Source organism: Embiotoca jacksoni, unplaced genomic scaffold, assembly GCF_022577435.1.
Source record: "Embiotoca jacksoni isolate LCO1_2020_lvr unplaced genomic scaffold, fEmbJac1.0.p SCAF_12, whole genome shotgun sequence".
Lineage (NCBI taxonomy): Eukaryota > Metazoa > Chordata > Actinopteri > Embiotocidae > Embiotoca > Embiotoca jacksoni.
The window spans coordinates 14,113,681-14,136,812 of NW_027185252.1; the positions used below are offsets into that span (position 1 = coordinate 14,113,681).

At 41.1% G+C, this 23,132-nt stretch overlaps 1 protein-coding gene across 3 annotated transcripts in view; it reads right to left on the reverse strand.

The window, feature by feature from the left end:
• Window positions 1-1,081: 1,081 nt before the first annotated feature.
• The window catches only part of macrod2 (mono-ADP ribosylhydrolase 2), a 395,447-nt gene continuing 373,396 nt past the window's right edge, over window positions 1,082-23,132 (reverse strand). For 2 of the 3 annotated variants that reach the window (XM_069145005.1, XM_069145007.1), the window contains 6 exons: window positions 22,868-22,912; window positions 21,288-21,422; window positions 20,545-20,613; window positions 5,639-5,677; window positions 5,083-5,154; window positions 1,082-2,415 (listed from right to left, as the gene is read on the reverse strand). In XM_069145005.1, the coding sequence (XP_069001106.1) occupies window positions 2,393-2,415; window positions 5,083-5,154; window positions 5,639-5,677; window positions 20,545-20,613; window positions 21,288-21,422; window positions 22,868-22,912 (383 nt within the window). In that variant the 3' untranslated portion in view covers window positions 1,082-2,392. The remainder of the gene's footprint in view (window positions 2,416-5,082; window positions 5,155-5,638; window positions 5,678-20,544; window positions 20,614-21,287; window positions 21,423-22,867; window positions 22,913-23,132) is intronic. The other variant, XM_069145006.1, reaches the window with a different exon arrangement.

Below are 23,132 nucleotides of genomic sequence, written 5' to 3' on the forward strand. Positions count from 1 at the left end.
TTGACATTTGAAATCTTCAGGGTCAATTATCTTTACATTACCTTCCGCAGCTCACTTTCACATTTGAGCGTTTCGCTGTACAACGGATAATTTGAGCCAATAACGCCTTGAAGTATAGCATTATGGCAGTTTAAGTCAAGATCATTAAATGTTTGCTTTTAGGATACTCCGCATTCAGTTGGTCCACACCGTTTGACGCTCTTTAATTAAAGCAGCAGTTTTTCCCGTTTTTGTCCCTTTCCTCATTGTATGCTTCCATGAAGATCTTTCTCACTGGGAATAAAGTATGTAGCGCACCTCTTCTCCATTTCATCATCAGTGAATCTGTAATCCTCCTCGTTGTCTTTTGAGGACAGCCGTGAATGTGCATTCATCTGGATTGAGTACATCAGGCTTGACCTACCCACACCTGATCAGCCAGGCTTGGCAATTGTGACTGGGCTAGATGAAGCCTGGCTTTATCCTGATTTATTAATTTGGCTTCTGTGAAACAGCCGCCGGGAGGACACTTTAGTATTCTTTTTACATTTCCACTAGGGGAGCCAAAGTCACCATTTTTCAAATTTTGGTTGTAATGACACTGTGTTGAAATATGTACAGCGGTTTGTGACATGCAGCAGTTCAACCCATGAAGCGTGACTTTGGAAAATGTTTGCTCATGTTCATAATTCCTAAAGATTTAAAAGTTAAAGAAACATTTTTGTTGCAGATAGGAGAGGTGATTTGATAAAGAGGTTCTGCTCTGGAGAGCTGCTGCGTCTTCGATAACAAATTCCTTGTGAGGTCTCGAGCCATTAGTGAGTTTCTCGGCGGGCGGGGGGCTCTGGGGTTAGAGGGTCTGCCAGATATCTTGTCTCGTTTGATACAAGAGAGAGCCTGAGGGCCAGAGAGCGAGCAGGCTGGAGATCACAGGACAGACTAATTGTTTCTGTCTACCCAGAGACACACGACTGATTGCTCTGTTACAGTTGTTCAATTTCACACGTAACTGAGGGGAAATCAGCTTTACTGGCTCTTATTAGAATGAAATAAAACATGAGCTGCCATCATGACAGAAGTAGAAACAAGACGCACAACAAGGTACATCAAAAGCTGACGCATGGCTTCCACCTTCAATTTTATTAGTTGTTTCTGTTATAGTTTAGCAAAGCAAACATCAAAGTATGAAGGCATCATTTCATAGAACTGTAATTCATCTGATCTTTAGTATGGCACCACTGAAAATAATGAATGAATCATACCTATATTTAAAAGAAACCAAAAGCTTTTTTTTTTCAAATCAACTGAGGAAAAAAACAATAGATGTTTAACAACAGGTATTAGCCATTACATGATGTGCTTGAAAATACAAATCATCTGCAAGCAATACACAACCAAGATTTCATACTAGAACCTCCTCCTTAGGTCTGTGATTGTGATTTTTGTCATTTGATATGAAATAAGGCAGATTCCTTCAATACAATTATAGACAATCTGGTAAGGAGACAAGCAAAAGCGAAGAGGACAATAATTCCTGTTTGTGTTGGTGAATTCCAAAGCAATTTTCTGGCATGCACTGAAAATGGCAAATAAAAAAGGAAGGGGGGGGGGACTAATTGATTTGTTAAAAGACACTCACATCCTCATATTGTGTACATGGGTGTTGATGAACAGTTACCTGGTAAAACGTGTTAAGCTGCAGTTAGATGATGTTCACAGATGAAAAGCCTGGGACTGGCACATCGCCTTACAGGTCTGAATTTAAGGTAATGTGACTAATGTAAGGTAATGTGGCTAATGTGACTAATGTGACTAAACAACGGCGCTCGAGCTGCAGCCGTGTGTGAGGACTCATGGCAGGGTGTTGTCAGGTATTCCACTGTTTAATGTCACGTCGTGACTGTGGAGGCTGCGTTTGAGACATTAGAAACTAAAGGATGGTTGATGTTAAGCATCACCCAGCCTGGAGTGTCAACACGTAGGGGCTGTGGCTGTTGTCCTCTGACAGCTTCACTGTGCTCTCACAGTGGGTTTATCAAATAAAGAGACTTGAACCTGGTTTATCTCATCGCACCCAGCTGGCAAAATGATGTATGACTCTAAAACACAGTGAGGTATGGCTCATCTTTTTCTGGTTGATATGTTCAAGTCCTATTGTTAGGTTTTGTACATACGTACATTTACATACAGTACATACATACTTGAGGGATGAATAGTTTCTTAATAAAGAGGGTTGGGGGTGGGGGTGGGGGGGGCTAAGTAAGGTTGGGAATGTGAGCATCTTGTGAGTTACTGGTTGTCCTGGGCCAGTGTCAGAGCCCATACTGACATGGGCCAGGCTGACACTAGTGTGGTTGGCCTTCGCACAGTTTGCTGGCTGTCAGATGAGGTTGATTGTCGTCCCCTCAGCTGGTCATTCTTTCTTCTCAACAGTGTCTGGATAGAAAGCAAATATAGGATGTAAGAATAGCCTCATATTTAAAACACAGTACTGCGTCTGAAGCTCCGTTCAGACTCAAGACAACAAGAACACAAAACTGTTTCGATTGTTGCAAGGAAAAGTTACAGCAGTGTGAACCGGCTGTCTCGGCATGACTCAAACCAGCTGACTCAGCACGTCAAGTCACCAGTGGGCAGTTTTAGACCGGAAGGCACGATACAGTGTTTAGTATCATAATCCAAAGTACGCACAAGAACCGCCCACCTCTTTATATTCTACTTTTAGCTCCAAAGTTCACTCAAGCGCACATATACAATGATGCTACCACCGACTACCACCGACGGTGTAACTGAGTCTTGAGCTGTCAGGAGCTCATGTACAATTTCAGAGTAGGTCCTTTTATCCATTGGCCATTTCAAATTTTAAGCTGTTCTTTTAACATTAAACCAGCTCTTGTGATAGGTAAATATAACACCTTACCAGCTTGTGCATTTTGGGTTTGGAGTAATAGCCTTTTTTATGCGAGCTTTATTTTCCTTTATTCAAATGTTCCAAAACTGCATGTTTTATTAAAAATAAATATAATTTCTTCCGATTACTTACACCTATCTAATTTGGTTGCCTATTTAGAAGTTGCTAAGGAAGAAGGCATGCTGGGAAATGGTCATTTGTTTGTCCAATGAACCTTACTCCCTGTCATTTGTGATATGTCATGTATGGGGGGGCGTTTGTGGCGAGCCCAAGAAAAATAATCACAGTTACTGCAGCACATAAGTCTACACAACGAACGAGTGAGAAAGAGAGAAACTGATTCATGTTTGTCTGCAATGTGTTACAAACACAACACCAACATAAAACTCTGATTAGCCTACTTGCATCACAGTGCTACTGAATGGATGCAGCCAAAAAATAAGATCTGCTGTTGTTACAATTATATTTTCAGGATATATGTTAAATTATTATTATTATTTTTTTAAATCGTACCCTAAAAAAATGCATGCACAGTCCGTACAGGATTTACGGCTGCCAGCGTCACATTTTCCAATCATCTGTATAAAAATAGCTGGATGAAACTAACAAATGTCATTTCCGTCACCATTTCCACGTTTTGAGGTTTGACTAGCGCTTATTTTTTTTTTTTAATGGTGCCATTTTGTTGTGGCCCAGTCTTTGGTTGTGGTTTAATGGCATATGAGAGAAGAATGGTACATTGTTTATTTTGATCATTGGTACCTTCATTGGCAGTCAATTATTTGTATATTTCAGTAATATGCTTTGTATTTCCAAGTTATTATATATGCCATATCTGCCTTGTGTAAGTTTGGTTTACAAAACTGAAAGGACAAACGGAAATCTAATATTCTCTCTTCCCCTTCATAAAATAAATTATTTAACTATGATTAGGCTTAAACTTTAATTTTGGCAAAATGAACAGAAAGAAACAAATCGGTGTATTTGTATGACAGTTAATCCTCATTTAAAATTTCATGACCACAAGAGCTTCACCTGTAGCACCTATCTGTGAATGCCAATAAAAACTACCCAAAGTTTTGTCGACATTCAATCAGTGATGCTCAGGAAATTGTGTGGCAGACAGTTATACAAACAGACACCGAGGCAGATACGTTTTCTCTGTTCTCATTTCCCTGCGAATGACAACATGAATCCTTTGTAAAGATAAAATAACCCACCAACTTTGTTCAGAAAACAGGGCAGTCTGTTGTGATTGTCTATTGTCATATGTTTTGATACGTGTACTCTGGCTAATTTTAACAGTACACTGTGTGCTCACCAACTCCCCTATACACCATCTCACCCTGATCCACACGGTTGTTCGACAACAAGCTTTTTTTTTTTTTTTCCTTCTCTGGCTCTTTGTCGAGCATTGTTTAAGCTCGCTCCTTTCTACACCAACCCGTTTGTCTCTGCCAAGTTATTTCATATGCTGCTAGCCTGTCCTATTTATTCAACCCCGACAATCTGTTCATAGCAGTTGCTTAATGAATTTTTTTCTACCTGGAAACTCTACGATGCCCAAATCTGAATCCCATTTTTTTGGCTCGACATCTCTGTAGTGCCACAAACAGAATTATTGCGGTCATAGAAATTCATAGCACAAATCACATGCTGGTTTATTACCCTAAATCTCAACGGAGACCTGAGAATAACAACAGTGTGGCATCCTTATCAAATATGATTTATTGGCATGATTATTGCCCCTACACTCTGTTTTGGCAGTATGTTAAAATAATATGCATTGCACATTTGATTTATTAAACGTCTGATAGTTGAGTTTGCAGATAATTCATCACAGTCAATCTCTAAAGACGTGCCGACACGTATATACCAAAATATCAGGGTTATAGTTGCAGACCTGAAACGGGCAGAAAGGATTTACAAATGCATTTGGCCCTGGAAGAGCACGTACAAACTGCCTGCCTGCCTGCCCCTACAGAGACAACGAGATGAAGACAGACTGGGGGGAAGAAAACAGAGACAAGGAGGGTGAAACTGGGTAACACTCAGCTGCACAGCGCTGAGGATTTTCTGAAAGAAGTGCATTTTAATTCAGCAGCTGAGGCCACTAATAAGAATTCACTTATAAATAGAGATGTGTGTGAGAGAAGTGTGAGCCAGTGTGAATGCTTCCTACATGCACTTACCTTTGGACTGAGTTCTGTCAGTTAGAACTGTAACAGGTTCTTCGGAGCTCTCGACATGTTCTTTCATCTCCTCTGGACAAGAGAAGGAGACAGAAGACAAGACGGGGAAAAAGATTGTAAGAGGCAACAAAAATCAAGCAATCAGTTGTTCCTTATCCTGTGCAGAGAATCATCAATTTATGTAAACAACCTATACCTTACAAAGTTTGTTTAATCACGCTGATCATGTTAATTGATACAAAGCATCTAAAAAGAACTGTCTGGGGGTCAGGATTGAACTTTATGTGAACATCTTACTATCTTACAACACTGACTTCTGATACTGGCTGCTGCCTACCACTGAAAATTAAATGCATTTAATATATAATCAGAACATGTACTGTGATATGTCGAGGGTGAGTTGTAAAAGCAGAAGAGGCGAATAAATGGGAAGAAATGGAGGGAGGGATGTGCGCTGCAGACAGCAGGGAGGTGTCTGTTAGGCAGCAGGATTTCAGTGAAGCGTCACAGCGCTCAGAGCGAGTCGTTCATGGGGAAAAACATGATATCCTCTCACCTCTATTGCTGGTGCCGGTGTCGTTGATCTCAGAGACATCTGTAATGTGGAGCACATATGGACATGTTACTCATAAGTTAATTCATGCAGACACAGTTGATGAAAGGCTTAGGTATTAAGAATATTAAACAATGTGCAAGATTACTCTGCTTGTTTTTTTTTAACGTGAACTCTTTAGGACAACCTCAAACCAGTCGAGGAATTTAAGATCAACTTCTTACTCATGGCTTCAAATTTCCATTTGTCGTGATGCTGAAAGGGAAACTTGAATTTCTTGATGTTGAAACTTCATGTTGATTTTTTTACAACATGTAAAGCTGTATGAAGATGAACAAGGTTTAACTTCACTCCTTATTGCTAGCACCCACAGCGTCCCACTCATTTGCCGGCAAAACCATGACATAAAACGCATCATCAGGCTGATTTCTGACGGCTCCAGGGCTTTTGTTCAAATTACAGTTTGTACTTCTTGGGTTTTTGGATGCCTGCCTCCACAGACAGTCGGATTGAGAGAGAAGCGGCTCCAAAATCAAAAAAGCATGTCCAGGTTGACTACTCAAATTACTACAACCACTGGGAGACCATAGCAGAAAGCAATGCTCCTTTTAGTGTGGAAGACAATAGTGTAATGCTTCAATCAGACATCTTTCGTTTTTATTTATAAATTCATATTTTGATCAATTATTTTTGGTTTCATGGTGATTGAGCAGATGATGGCTAGCTGTATTGGGGGGAAATGGTGGGACTGAGTCTACTTCGGCAAACATAGAAAAAGTGTGTTGGATGGGTTATCGGGACAGTCGAACCTCATGTTGGATGTAGAAATGTTTGTTTTGTTTAAAGTGGAATTAATCAGCCACAATGAAGGCACCACAGTTAGCAACTGCTATTTTGTGTTGGGCTGTTAAGCAAGTCAAGTCAGGAAATGGAGCCCTGTTAGGATAGCATAGTTTAAAAGAAGTTAAAAAAAAAACAAGGCCACGACAGGGCTATAAATATAAAACAATGTAGTTGGATTATACAGCTGGAAATATGCACCGATGAAAACGGAAGTAGAGTCACTGTGCTGCAGTGACTGACTGAATAAGCTAGTAGTCATTTACTTTCACTGAAGGATTGTTAACATCACTTTATCAACTCTTTGTTTTTTGTTGAACATATCCAATAGGAGTGGCCTTGAAGGTATTGAGCCCAGTGCATTCTGGTTCTTGTAGGTTTTCTCCCCTTTAAGCAAACGGGAACCGCAGGCCTTTTTTCTCTGTTTTCTCTGGTCCTGGAGCATCAGTATCTGCGTCCTTCTAGTGCATAGACAGCCCAGTTTCATGAAAAGACCATCTTTCCAGCAGTGAGACACCCCTTTAATCTCTCATGCCTGGAATTTCAGCACCTTCCCAAAGAGTTATACTTCAAAAAAACAAAGAACAAAACAAATACGAGAAGGGAGAGCGATGCATGCAAAATTAATTACAGACTGCCATCCCCGCAAGGCAGCCCAAGACCCCCTCACCCTCCGCAACACACATCCTTCTCCCCAACACACATCCTTCTCCCCAACACACATCCTTCTCCCACTCTATCCTCCCTGTTACCTCTGTAGTCACACAACTCCTTCGTCATTCACAGAGCAAACCTCCGCGCTTCCCCCCTTTTGCAACAACAATCTTCCAAACAAAGCACACCATAAAAATAACCCCACTCCCCCGGCAGTCTGAAGATAATGTAAACAAATACAACTACTTAGGCATGACAGACGAACTCATAGAATCCAAAGTGATGTCTACGTTGTGTATGTTTAGAGCAAGTCTGAGGTCAAGCTTATTTAATCTTTTATAGAAAAGCCAATTCCTCGGTTGTAACGGCAGGTTTTGATACACATGCCTGGTTCTCAGGCTCCTTAAAGCATGTAGACAGCTTGTGAATTACAAAATACCTTTGCGTCTCTGGCAATTTAACCAGAAGGCTGTCAGCTACGGCAAACATGCATTACACCGCTTCTTCAGTATCAAGCTGATTTTAATCTGTTGCAACATTTTGAAATGAATTTCTCCTCGTAGACACCACTGGGACTCGAGGACTGCTGGAAAGCAGGAAGGAAGAAGCAACAACAATCTCACCATCCTTTTCTTTTTCTTTCTTTTTGATCTGCACCATGGAACCATCCAGGGGGCCTAGTAACATTGTTTTTGCAAAATTATTTGAAGGATTTTTTGGTTGTTTGCAGCTTAGATATTATTTTCATAGTTTTGGCTCAATGGCTCTGATTGCTAACAGTATTGACAGCGTTATACTTTATACAGGCTAACTGATCTGGGAACATAACATACCTACTTGGTTCACTCGTGCATGCTAACATTGCCCTGTGCAGTGAGACAAGTAGAGTTGTAGCAGTATACTGGTATCACAATATACCATGGCAATAAAATTGATGGTTGTCATACCATGCACAATTATTCCTGACATTGGGACAAAAATTCAACAAAACAAGATGCTTGCCCGCGCGTTGCAACCTCTTTCCTCCTCAACAGCCTGTCAGATTCAGCAATGGGTGCCACACACTGATAACGCAGAGAAAATGAAACTGATAGTATCACCATCTGCAGCCCCGAAAAAGTGATTAAAAACAACGTGGGATAACTTTGGAAATCTAAGAAATGAACATGGGGTTGTCCCTCGAGGACAGATGTCTAGTTTGCAAACTATATGGACGGAGAGTGTTTCCAGAGGAGGAAACACATCCGTGTGTGAGTTTAATGTACAGACGGCTCTGGCTGGGCTGTCACACACCGATATAATAATGATAATAATAATGAAATAGCGTATACAGTGATATATTTTCTGAGACGGTTATCATATGGTTACCACGACAAGTGTTTACTTTTGGTTCAACTCGACTGGTCTAACACCCCTGTTTCTTGTCTCGCTATTGTAGCAATGTATCAGTACAGTAGCAACTGTATTCCTAGATCACAGCAATTACTTTAGGTGCAAGGTTATATTAACCAACATAAATGTCGCAAAACCACAAGCAAAGAACCGGGCTGTAGAAATGCAGAATGGTCCTTTAATGTCTTCTGCTTTATTATAAATGAATCGAAGAAGCAGATTTATCACCAGTCTGTCTGCAAGAGAATAAATTGACAGGAAGCACGTTTGAACACATTGTGCCACATGTTTAGGAGAGGCAGCCGTATGGCATCAATGGTGAAATGCATTCTGCATATAAATGAAATGATATGGCATTCATTAACACTTTTCCACATAATCACTTTATTTATATGAAAGCTGATGGCAGGACATGTGCCTGATGTCGAAACAGACCCGCCATCATAGGAGCTAACACGGCAAGCAGCAGGAGCTCACTGAAGCACTGGCCTCATTCCTGATGCTGCTTTCCTCATCTCTCCCAGGTAATAGCAACAGTCTTGGTGATAGAGCAGCATCCTCCCTCTAACATCCAGCACTGATCAAAATAAAGAAAAAAGTTCAGAATTTCAACAGATTGTGGCCTCTGCCTGCCCTGAACTCAGAGGGAACGGCAACATTGGTCCGTCTCGCTCTCTAATTTGACTCCTGTGTACTGACAGTGGAGGGGCTATCATTTAGGAGGAGGATCTGGGTGTGCTGTAGTAAACACATAAACAAGATGGGGGGAGAGGGAAAAACGAGCCTCTGTCAAGGTTCTGGTGAAGGAGAGGCGTAGTCCGCACAAGGCAGATAAGAAGAAGAGGAGAAAAACAGACTCCCTCAGCAGGAAACTGGACAGCTTATACCAATGTTTTCTACAGCTGGGACCAAGGACCTGAGGCGTCCTTCAGTGTCTCCCAGCCTAGATACAGATGATACTGACGATACACTGATCAACCTGGTATCACCCCAAAGCATGTAATACAGACGAGACCGTGTCAGTATTACATTTTGCCTTTGCGTTTCTTAAGAGAAGTCATTCACGTTGACTGAAAAATAAGCCTCCAAAAGCTGTGTGTCTGCTTGATTGACAGGCCTGTGGTGGAGTTAGGTTAGGGCTATCGGCTGTCGGGACGTCGTATCATCGGGTTCCCAATCAGATCGAGTCAGATCAACTGCTTGCTCCACCCTGACTCGTCCAAATATGGTCCCTTCCGGCTCCAAACCAATCTGAACTAGTAAGATGGTGCAAGACAATATCCGAACTGGAGGCGTCAAAACAGCTGCTCACAAACCAATGGGTGACGTCACTGCTGCTTACCCTGACCTCCTCCCTTTTCCACGTTATAATGTACTATATCGCATGACCTCCTCCTTCGACCCTGGTCATACATGTGTGCACTTTTCACACCCAGTCGAGGCAAAAAGTGACACAGGCACAATATTGTCGACTGGACTGAAGGGTATATTTCCCTCTTTCACATTACACTAGGCTGGTACATATATATATACATATATATATATATATGTATATATATATGCAAGACATTTGCCAAGCTTTTACATTCTTTAACATTTTTTGTCACTTCAGCCCTTCGGAAGTTCAGTAAAAACATCCTGGATAGAAAAACACATCAAGATGCAGAATGAGAAAATGTGCTCACATTTCCACACACAGGAGAAGCAAGAGGAAGGAAGAGAGTTGGGCATAAGTCACCCTCACATGCAGACAAGCAGAAAATTACACCCCTCTCCCCCTCCCCCTCCTCCCCACCTTCCATTCCTTTATTAGACAAGTAGTAGTTAGCGTTTTGTTGGTCAGCATTAGTGTGTTGCAGCACAGTATTCAGCCGTGAGAGAAAACGTGTTTGAGCTGGCCAACAATGGCAAGTCGAGATTTTAAAACACTGTATGAATAAATTGAGCATAAGCTGTAGCTTTTGTATGATAAATGCTCTCGTATTTCCCATCATTTGTTACGATCCCCAGCAGTTCCACTTTTAATGGTCTTGTCACTCCAGCTCAGTCAGCCCACAAGGGAGGCAGTCCCTGTGGGTCACCCACATAGCAGCATGGGAACCGTCTCTGCTTAATGTTCCAGACAGGAGCCTTGGGCAGAACAGGAGGTTCCCTCTCTCCCTAAGCCACAGGACATCTCACTGTCTTTTATTCAACTCCTCTTCTTGAGCGGCGCAAGAATACAAAAATCGATGGAGGTGTTGAGGTGTCTGTGCCCTACAGTGTCGGCTCCCCAAGAGAATTTCTTCTGTTCATTTGATCCCCAAACCGTTGCTTTGCAGGCTGGTCTGCCGTGTCGGCTTTGATCCCAGGCAGATCACACAGGTGTCCAGCTGCTCCCACTCAAACAATGAGCACGACCAATCACAATCTCAGTCTACTGAGAACCATCAGCTGCCTATTTTGTCCAAGAGTTGCTCAGCCTCCCCTGTGAAAGGCCCACTAGAGTACGCCCAAATTAAATTCCCCACAAAAACATTTACTGACCGAATTGCTTTCACTGAGCACAAAGTGTTTCTATTTTCCTTGAGTTTAGTCTTTGTTTTGTTTGGCTTATACGAAGCTGGAGGGCCACGGCTTGCTCAAAAGCATCTTGAAGATAACAAATGTTAAGGTCTGTACCAGTATCTATCGAAGTGCCATTCCTTTCAGGAGATGGGAGCAAAATGAATTTCCCAGTGTAAACTGGGTGGTCTATGAGGGACTGGGGCCTTGTCTGTATTGGCCCATGTATATTAAACAAGTATCAAAGAGACCTTCATTGAACATTGCATGGACTAATAGCTTTGGGCCAGATATGCCTTCTGCAAATATAATTAAAGTTGTCCCTGCTCAAGCAAAACAAGAGCGGGTGGACCTCAACAAGTTTTCAACCAAAAGAACTAATGAGCTGGTAAATGTGGAAAGTAGCCTATTTTCATATGTTAATGTTGAGTTTGTAGTGCAGGGTTGTGGAAATAGCTTAGCTGCATGAGCTGCCACTTTCAAAACAGTAAAAAAAAAGGGAAGAAAAAGGATTTGCCAGGAGGAGGGGGTCAGTATTTGATAGCTGGAGTTTTCTTTTCTATGAGATGGAACACTGTCTGACAATCTGAGCCAATTAAAGAGCACTGAGCTGTGACCTGCGGGCGAGGGAGATGAAAACAAGCCTGTTCAGTAAACACTGTGACCGCCCCTCTCTACTGCTATCCTCCTGAAAAGCCAAGAGTCTTCATTAATATTCTGGCTTTCTTCTCCCTAAGAAAAGGCCAAGGGGTTGTGGACACTAAGCAGCATTGTGCTCCCCTACGGGTTTGGGTAACCTTGCAGTGGTGGCTGTGGTGGGGCGGCTCCGAGTTAGGTCAGGGTCCTCTAAACACCCTGAAAAGACCCAAGCTCATTACACAGGCCTGGGCCATGCTTGACAAGATGAGAAAACACAAAGTACTCTGAATGAGTGAAAAGAGAACAGGACACCATCTGCTTTGGGGTTAAGCTAGTACTCAGAGGAAAGTGAAGATGATTAGAAGGCAGCAAGCGATGGCGAGAGAAGAAACGGGTACAGCTGACAGCATATGTTGCAAAAGAAACGAAGGGAAAAATGACCACTGGCAAACCTTTGATGAGACTAAGGGTTGAAAGAAACAGGAAAGTCAGTCAAAATGTTGTCTCACTTTTATCCTCTCTTTTTAGTCTTTTTTTTTGTTATTCCCTACTTTGTCCAATGTAGCGTGCGACAGTCACTGTGGTCTGTCAGGAGATAAAAAAACAAATAAAAAAGAGCCAGAACACTGAGATACACGGAGATGAAAGGTGTAAGTGAAAAACTGATTAAGTGAAGAAGTGAGCTAGGGAGACAACACAAAAATAGACATAGAAGGGAAAAATGCAAAAGAGGCCTCCCCTTGTGTGACCTACATACCTGCTAAACCTGCTGTCAGTGGTGGCCTGCTCCTCTCTCATCACTCACTGAATTACTTAACATAATCTTTAGACTGTGCTGCTCAAGGGCCTGCTGCAGGAAGCTGCCCGCTGCTGTTTTCAATACCCATTGTGGTTCACTATATCAAGGCACAGACAGACTTTCAGGGGAGCTGTGAATCTAGCACCAGGTGATGTGGCTATCCCCCGCGATACATTAAAATGGGACACACCGCAGACGAGGGAGGTGGAGAAGCAGCGTGTTTGTAGATGAAGTTCCTGGATGTTTGTATGCTGCTGAGGACGTCGCTCAGGCCAGCTTTGCAGTTACACATTAATTTGCAGTTATGATGTGATGCCTCTTTTGGGCAGCTCAAGGTTTTCCACAGTCGATCATGGATCGTGTACTGGTCAATATAATCAAAGTGCGTGTCTAGACTGCAGTGAAATCAGGAGCCCTGGCAGAGCAGCTGTCTGTCATTGAAAGGTCAGCGAGAGAGCAGCTTGGTTGGTCGACCTCAGCAGAAGCACCATGCATATACAGTACGTGTCGGCAGTGTAGTTAATAGAGATATAATTATAGAGAATGAAAATACTGCTTCAGACATTAATAGACACACTTTCTCCATGATTATACTTCTCTACTGCTGATGTATTGTAATGTATCACTTTATAATCAGAGCATGTTATAGCGCACAGAAGTGTACATAGACTACATAGACTGTGTACAAAAATGGATGTTGTTTTGGGGCCTGAACAGTGAAGCCAATGCAGAAGTGCCTGAAAGTGCAGTACCACTGACGGCCACTAGTAATTGTACTGGTTGTAAACTAATTATTTGGTCTGTGAAAAGAGTTCAGTTTTCTGGAGCCCAAGGTGACACAAATAAAGATATTTAGAAATCTGTTTAGAAAACATCATGATTATTTTAATAATTATCACAAGTAGACAACTTGATTAAAACAGTTGACTTATCATTCCATCTCTATGTATTTTTTAATGTAAGGCTACAAAAACTATGAAAACTGTGACAACTGCCCATCACAATTTCCTTGAGACCGAGGAGATGCAATCAAAACTCCAAACCCCAACTTCTGTCTCCTACAATATCAAGACAAGGAGAAGCAGCTAACTCTCACATTTGAAAAGCTGTATACACTTAAATAAATAATACTGTTTTTTTGTCAATGGACTAATGAGTTAATCTACTTTAGTATTACAGCTCTAATATCATGTTGTCCTCTATCTTATTGCATCATACTCATTCTGGGTGGGACATGAGAGAAAGGGGTCAATGGCTGAAAAACAGTGGTGAGTTGAGCACAAATTGACATTTGTAATCCAAAGGGTTAGAGACTTAAAATCCCAACTGTCATGTTCGAGTCTCGGAGAGCATCTCGACGGGGTTTACTTCTAACCGAAGTAGCTCTACCATCCAATCTTCCTCACTGCCTCCAGGAGACAGGCAACCCATACAGAGATCACTCCTCACTCAAACAGTCTCTTGTATTTTTATAGGATGTGCATGTGTGTGCGACTGTGACAAAAATATGTTCCAGACTTTTCAAAAACACATTTGTTGCTTCTCTGCTGGCTGACAAATTCTCTCTCTGCTCCGAGTTGATTCATTTGCCATTTTTGTGCACCAAACAGTGGGTGGGGACTGGATGAGAGAGCTGATCAAAAGAGGAGCTTGAAAGGAGAACAGAAAAAGTGTGTCCCCTGTAGCCTGTTAGATGAGACACCCTCTCTTTGAAGCAGGCTTCTGGGCCAGAGGTGACCAACACAATGGACATGTGCAGATTTTCTGTACGGCTCTCCTCCTCCAGCTGAATGACCAGATTCCTGTGTGAGACATTATGAAATAGTGGAGGGTGCCATGTGGAATAATACATGAAGCTTGCGAGAGAGTGTTTAAACAAACAAAGAAAAATATATTTCAGCTCAGCACCACGGTCAGACAGTCGAGTCAATGACTTCATGAGTTACCATGGCAACAACAAGCCTGTCCAAAACATGTTTTAATGCCCCTTTAAAACAATAGTTTGTGATAATGAAAGTTCCTGTCTGCATTTGCAGAAGTGGTGATCCTAAACTCTGATGGTGTCCAAGGAAAGAAGCCCATTGGTACCCCACCACCCCTGAGATGGTTTTTGACAATAATTATCTTCAAATTAATAAAATTACTATCATGCAGATTAAAGAGTAGTGTTTGTTGATGAAAAAACCCTGCAATTTTTTTTTTCTGCTGCATTAAAAATATGCCAAATTGTGACCCCAAAACAGAGCTACATTGCAAACCATGAATTGTGAGGACCACCACTCCTCTAACTCCAAGGGATTGATTTATAAAAATGTTTCTTATTTTATTCTAGTTCATCACCAGAAAATACCGGGTTTGATTTGATACCGAGTGAGCTGACATTACCAAAACAAGTCAAAAGAAGGAGTTGATTAAAAAGCCAAATTGAATTCAGCGATGAAAGTTGCATTAATACAGATAATGACAAGATTGTGGGTAACTGGGTCTCAGACACTATTGCTCAGCATGGCTGTGGCTAGAGCTACTGTTACTGAACTTTCACAGTGAATATAAAAAAGCTATAAAACACAAGCATAGCCTAATGTCTTCAGCCAGTGGCAGCTTGTTCCCTCAAGAGCCACACAGTGTTACAGTGTACAATGTTAAGCCAAAAGTTAATTGTGCTCTGACAATTCTTAAGGACAGGAAAGAATGCATTGCACTCCAGAATTACATTTACATCACCAGCATCCCCCTGTTCACAAAGGACTGAGACAAAAGGGCATAAAACCACCAATTAAGTAAAGCTTGAAATCCTTTTTTCTATTGCAGACGAAGGAACATAAATGCAAAGTGCACTTCAGCAACAACACTTTATGAGCTGAATGTACCAATGAATTCTCATAACTTATTCAAGCTGCCAAAAAGACGAAGGGAAAAAAAAAAAAAATCCCTTTTGATTTGCAATGGATTACTGAGAAATTCAACTCTTTGTACTTGATGCTTCAACATAAAAGAACAACCACACAGGGTCACTGTGCTGTGATAGTTTAGCGTGTACCTTCACATTGCCAATGGCAAGTCTGCTGGATTTTAGAGGAGTAGTTTGTGTCGGCTTGCTGTTTTGAACACTCAAGCAGTCACACTAAGAGAGTAAAATATATAGAAATCAATAATATCCCCCAAATAACACTTGCAAACAAGAGAATAAAACCAACTCTCAAGACTCTTTTGAAAGAAATTGTTGATTGTTTTGTTTTGATCTTGCAGGGGAGAGAGGTGGATGCGTGATGTGCATGAGCTTGGGCACCATATGGCACTTGTGGATGCAGCTGAGGCTTTCTGCTCAAAGCCGCACATACAGTGAGCTCTGAGAGGTTGTGGCAAAGTCACAGTGCTATATAAAGAAGTCATAGCCATCAATACTGTACGAGCAACACATTCTGGTCATCAGAGAAGGAAAAAAAAACATGTGGAGCTTGAAATTCATGAAATGAAGACAATCAAGTGACAATAAACAAGGGCAAATTTAGATCGTGACGGTCACCTGAAGTTTACTTGAGTTGCTGTTGTGTTTTTAACAACGAGACAGGTCTGAAGAGAGAAAAGGGAACAATGAAAAATCAAGGGAGATAGGAGCACTGGGAATGTGAGCTCTTTGCTCATGTAATGCTGCCTCCTCTCTGCTGTGTTGAGACTGAGATTTTTGTGATAGCCTGCTGGGTCTGTCTCTCCGTCTCCCCTGCAGGCTCCCTCTTGCCTGGCTTTAGTATGCCATTAGTCTGTACCCCACTTGTCTGTCTAGTCTGCAGCCAGCCACCCCGCTAAAGTATTCTCTGTGGCATTCTTCCATATCCAAGGAGCCGCTCGATCAGGGGCCAGCTTGATCAAAGGCAGGAAAATATAAGGAACACTTACGTACTGAAGATTTGGGCTCCCTTGATTGCAAGGTTTTGCTAAATTATAGGAAGAGCTCTGTATTTTGGTGACATTTAAAAAATGCTGTGTGGATAATAGGCACATACTAAACGGAGAGGCAGTTTAAGATCTCAGAATAGTCACAAACCTTATTCAGGTCTGCATCTGTGCATGGTATGAGATGCAAATATTTCACAGGAGAAACTTGCTCCAAACTTGATGGGGAAGAAGGACAAGATGCTGATTACTCGGTGGCATTGAGTCTGTGCAGCCATTACATTTTACCTTTAGAGCTAAGACAATAGCTATCGACTCCTGTAGGAGAACCACACTGCATGACGGAAAAACAATTTCTGTTCACAACACAGATTTATTTATTCCTAGCTTTAGGCAAAGACAGTCTTATTTGAATTTATGGGTGCTCCGTGAGCTCACTGAAGCGGGTGCCCACTCTCACAAGTCACCATTACAAGGCTCGCTGAAAATATATTCCAAACACAATAACAATATAGCCCCCCTTCCCCCATTTTCATTTTATGAATATATTTAAATATATTTATGAATATTCATAAATATAGGCCGCTTGGATTCTGTTTCCATTTGGGAAGCCTTTATAACATCCCAGCTATCAGGCAGAGAATCTCATTCCCCGTGCAGGGAGCTATCTAATAGATATGATTCATATAGTGGAGCCTGATTTAAAATACAAAATACCCCCTCTGCCTTCGTCCTTACATATCTCTTCTTCACAGGGATTTTCTAGAGAGCAAAACCCACAGAAAATATGTGTACTATATTGCTTGGATTATTGCTTTTTGTTGCTTATAATATTGCATTAAAATAATTTATAGAGTTAAGAACAACAGGACTAAATGCTTGCAAAGTAAACAACATATGGTATAGTCTGGTAATATGAACAGATAAGACATCAGCCGATGACTTGCACTGTATCCTCAATTTATATCCACAGTAAGGGAGCATGTGCAGACTGAATACATTATTACATTAACAAGTTCTAATGATAATGGCAGTGAGAGTGAATATAACACAAAGCTGTTTTATTTAGCTTCGTATTATTTAGTGTGACTGAGCTGGGACCGACATGCTTAGCTGTGATATACACTTCCATAGGTGCAATATTGAGTTTTGTGAAAGCAGCAGGGTGTCAACAGACACTGCCGACAACTGGGAGCACGTAGATACAAACGTGCAAAATGCAAAGTAAGGAGTTCTTTCTTTTTTTTTTTTTTTGATGGTTGCAGAGACTTGTCCTCAACACATCCTACAATGTGGAATCATTAATGTGTACGGTGTGACGTGTTCAAGATCACGTTAATCAATGAGGCCTCCTGCTATGATAATGTACGAAGAATTAATAAAATGAACCCACAAACACAGGTGCAGTGGAGCTTGTTTGATGTCAGCTGTAAATCCTACTCAGGGAATCAATGTACACAACTGAAAAATTAACCCAACAACCATTTAGAAAGCATTACTCAAGAATTGCCAAGAACACTGATTCTCTGAGTTGCCTTTTTCTTGATCTTGTGTTTAAAAGCATTTGATTTATCATTTTAAATTTTTTTTGGCCACCATTAGCAAGCTGGCAATGAAGGCTCATTTTAAAAACGGTGATGTCTGAGGTGACACTCTCACCTTGATATAGACAGGAAAAATTATTCAGTATATCAAAGATTTATAGTCAAATAAGACATGAATCCTTTCTGGGGAATTCAGCTAAAAAAAAACCAAAACAAACGAGGCTGCTGCATTATTTGTCCATTATTTGATTGGCAGGACTTTGTTCTAATGTATACATTTGTTTGACATTTCCTATAAGCCTTAACAATGAAAAAGTTCTATGTTGACTGAAATGATTGTCTGTTTCTGTCAAAACAACAACACACAGCCAAGAAAGAAAATGAATGTACAATATTTTACATCACTATTTCTCAGAACTCTTTGCAGCTGTAAATTACTACTTGACTTTGAATATAAGAAAATGTCAATAACATAGCGTACAGTAGGAGGTGAGAAAACTCCTCGAAAACACATACACATGACTCACAAGTAGGTAGGTGTGTGTAGGTAGGTGTGTGTGTGTGTGTGTGTGTGTGTGTCTCTCTGCTGGCCTCAAATTGTTTGATTCATTACTCATTCCTCCCATCATTATGAGCCATTTTATTACTCCTTTCAATGAAGCAGATTTAACCTCTATTGCCATGAGCTGGAAGCCTGATTACAGTTATTATTTTTAATAAAAGGTATTGGCTGTGGAATCATTTGGTCTTGTTCTGTGAATAGCTGGTTACGCACGGTTAAGCCAGGCTGCGTTGGCCTGCATGAGATTCAATATCTGAGACAGTTTGGGTCTGCACTCTGTCTGAGGCCCTGCTCCTCTTTACAAAATGCAATCTGCCTGCAATCAGGACTGACACCACTGTTTACTGCCTGACAGTGCCAGCACACAGCACACAGCCCATGGAAAGCTAGACAGTGACAGACAGTCGCAGGCTCAGGCAAGACACAGTCAACAGGCTAGAGTGATGCTTTCCAGTGAAGGAAAGTCTGTAGTGTTTGTAGGGATATATTCCTGTGGCTTTTCAGAGAGGATAGAAGAGGCTATCTCAGATAGATCTATCAAGAAGGTTCACTCTCACCCTAAATTAATTGAATGTCAGTCAAAGAGAAAGTGAAATGGAGGTGAGAGAGTGACTCAGACCTTTGTGTTAGTGCAGTGGCAGGAGAGGGGTGGCTGGGGTTCACATGTCTGCCCTTAAATTCCCAAGACAGTACACTTGATAAGTGAGAAGCTACAGAAAAATTGAGGGTAAATAAAGACAGATATCCCATGTGGTCACAAACATAAACAAAGGCTACACAGAGAGCTACAGTCCGTCTGAACACAATGGCTGGCAGAGTTCAAATAAAGACTAAATGTAATGCAGCGTGGCTAAAAGAGAGATTAAACTGATGTTGATCATGATGTAATTTGGATACCTTGAAAGTTACAGCTTCTCCCTGCTGCTTTGTGCACATCATGGTGCTGTGCTTCACACACAACAGAAAGAGTCTCAGACCTTTTTCATTGGACTTCATACAATAGTTTCTTTTTAAAAAAACTTCATGAACATTTTTTTCATGAAACAGTTGGACAATTTAATTGTCAACAAATGTTAATCCTCAGCACTAATTTAAAAAAAACAAAAACACTAATGTAGGTTGTATTTGAGGGGAAGAAGAAACGACCTATATTCACAGCAGAATTATGGTTTATGTAGGATTCACATAAATAAAGCGATAGTGCCCATGCTCATTTTAATGAAGGAACATACAGTATAACCCAGTTTGCTCATGGAAGTGTCTCTAATTGTTTTGAACATCACTGTTGGTTATGGCAAAGAGCAATAAGCTATATTAGGTGTTGGATACGCACAACCTTTGTCAAAGGATTTGTTGACAATAAGATTATTTTATAAAACAACTGTTTCTAAACACAACCACGACTAATCGCTGCTTCTCGCTATGTAAATCTATCTGTTGCACAAATCTTGCGCATTAAACTCTACACCAGACTTTGGCAGCAAAGTTTGGGTTAAATGGTACACGTCTCTTGATGTGAAAACCATGCTATTACCATTAGTTTTCAGGGCAGGCAGGATTATTAGATTGGGTGCAATTAATATTTAACAACCAAGACAGAAATAGGTAGTTCATCACACCTGCAACAAGCTGACACCTACAAGTCTTTTCTAAGACTGGTACAATATTCAGGTCCCAGAAAACTTCCTCTAAGAAAATAACAATGCTTATTCCATACAGCTGTAATAGTCTTCAGTTTAAAATCTGCTGTAAAGTGACAGCATCTCCATCATGGCTTCCTGAGATGTGTTAAACCACCTGAGGCTCCCTGCAATGCTCAGTGCTTCCTGCCCAGAGTGATTTTACATGGGAGATGAAGTAGATCTTAGATGGGCAGAGATTGATTCAACAAAAACAACGCTGAACTTCCTAATCCAATACACAACCATACGAATACATCAAACTGGACAAGAAAAACACATTGATAGAAAGTCAGTCATTCAGACTCTCCATCAGTTTCAATCAAATCACATCAAATCAAACCAAGCAAATCAGATCTTACCTTCCATCTCCACAGTGGATTTTGCTGTGTCGTCGTCTTCCACCTTGGCAGCGGGCTGCTCTTCCTCTGCTGGAAAAAGGAAGTAAAGTCGTAAAGTTTCTTTCACCACATTCACATGACGCAGTCTCTTTTCTGAGAGGTGTCTGCAAAAGGAAGTGTAACCTTCCATGTTTATATCATCAATCAGATCAGCTTTGTTAATGTGTCTTAGTGTTCATGGACTCAAGGCTTCAGTGGTAAAATATTCAGCCAATGTTCAATCTGTAATACTCCACACAATCTGAGCCCCCAAGTCCTCCTCACTCAGGTCTGCTTATTCTGTCCTGATAGCTAGAATTTGCAGTACACAAGTAGAAATAATCATAAAAAAACACTCTAGTGTGGGACACCCTTATTGTGCCTTCATAGTCATCCATCTTCCAGCCATGTACTTATGTAATTTCAGACTGCTAGCAAATAAAAAAATTTAAACATCTGCTTTTGTTTTGTTATGCCGTCATAATGTCGGCCAGCAGGGTTTCATGGATTGTACTGACTTATTCATATCTGTCTGCCACAGCGCCCTGTGGATATTTAGCAGTGTACAGTGAGAAAATGAAAAGCAAAATACAAGGAAATCAGACAATCACCTGAATCTTTTGCAACTCTGGAATCATTTTAGTGACTGACAGCCTTTGTAACTAAACGGTTTTGATGTAGAAGGATAATAATAATAATAAAAAAAACAACACCTTTGTACATACCTTTGTCTTCATCTTGATCATTGTTGATGCCTTTTTCTTCACCACCGTCTTTGTCGCTGTCTTTACCTTTATCTTGGTTTTCATTCTCATTTTCACACTTTTCTTGATTTGGCGCCTCGTTGGCTGAATTTTCATCTACACGCACATGGAATAAAAAAGGAAGAAAGTTTTGAGGGATTAATTAAGGCATCAGGAGTCAGAGCCTTCACATTAAATCCTGTAGCAACGTGGCAGAAAACAACCCCCTACTTCATTACTACTGACAGAAATCTCTCAAACATTCTCAAACCAACATGTTGCTCTTTTTCAGTTTGAATGGAGGTTGACAGGAAAGAAGGAAAAACTGTCAGAGGCATAAAAAAAAAAGCAACATTTTATTAAGACAAATGTGTGCTTTATGCTATATAAGCTAGTTTAAATATACATCGGATTTACAATCATTGTTGTAATGGTTGGGGTAATACGGGTGTCACTGAGTGGTGCTGCATTTGCTAGGGTGTAGTTTCCAAAGTTTGAAAGGAAAGTCTTTAAATATGTACAATATTAGCAGTTGAAGGACTTAATGAGTGCTAAAGGGATAATACAAAGTAAAATGTGGACAACTTGCTGTAGATAAACAGGCTGATATTGGTCTGTGCACAAAGATTACATTTAAGCCCACAATTAAAAAAACAAATTGATCTGTAGTGTCTGGCACAAGGACACACAGACACACAGACACACACACACACACACACACACACACACACACACACACACACACACACACACACACACACACACACATTTTGTTTTTTGGCTATACTTTCCTGAAGGTGTTACTTGAAACTGTATGTCTTTACTCTTCCTAACTCCTAACTCTTTGTTTGTGTCTCATGAGAAAATAAATACACATCTCAGGTCTTGGATAGCATCCCAGGGCGGCATTTGCTATAACTCGCTCATAGAATATCTACAAAATTCATGCTCAGAGAGGCTCTATCTGTCAAATCGTTGTCAATGGGATGGGATTTGAATAAAACAAAAAACAGAACAGAGACGAGGCGCTGCTCGCTGCCAGTATGCAAATGCAGAATCTTAATTATATACTAGCAGCACAGAGGATATTCGGAAAAGAGAAATGGTTCTGGTTCAAAGTTAATGGTCGCCCCTTTGTAACTAACACATGCACACGCACACACACGCACACACACGCACACACACACACGCACACACACACACACACACTCTCCCCATTCACTTAAGGCACTCACTGTCAGCACAACAAAACACATCAGAGTCTTGGGATCTGTTATACAGATGCATTTAGAGCCTTGTGGACTAGTTATTCTTAGGCTGCTAACAAGACTGCTCAGGTTAGATCTTTAATCAAATTCTGAGCTGAAGTGAAAACCCGAGCGAGGAGCAGCTCGTCGGTCAGCTCGAACAACTCCCATCTCCTCCACAGATACGAGTAAGATCAGTGTGTGCTCCTTCCGTCTCAGTGAGTGATGTGGGGAGTAGTGGCAATCTGCACACTGACAATAGCACGTAATCACACCCCGCCCCTGCTGGAGCCGTGACCTGTAACTTTGCTATACCTGGGTTCTGACTTGCCATCTCCACATCTTCATTTGCTCCAGCATCTAGAAACAGAAGAGAAATTCAAAAAAAGTGGAAAACATTGTGAGTTTAGTGCTAGTGCCTGGAGTTGAATTGACTTGGCTTTCGATATCACCTCAAACAGCCTTTTCATTCCATCTCTTTGTGTAGCTTTGTCTTTGTACCGCAGTACGAGAGCAATGGAACCACAAAGACATGCATAAATTAAGTGACAAAAAAGGGGGGAAAAAAGAACGTCACTTC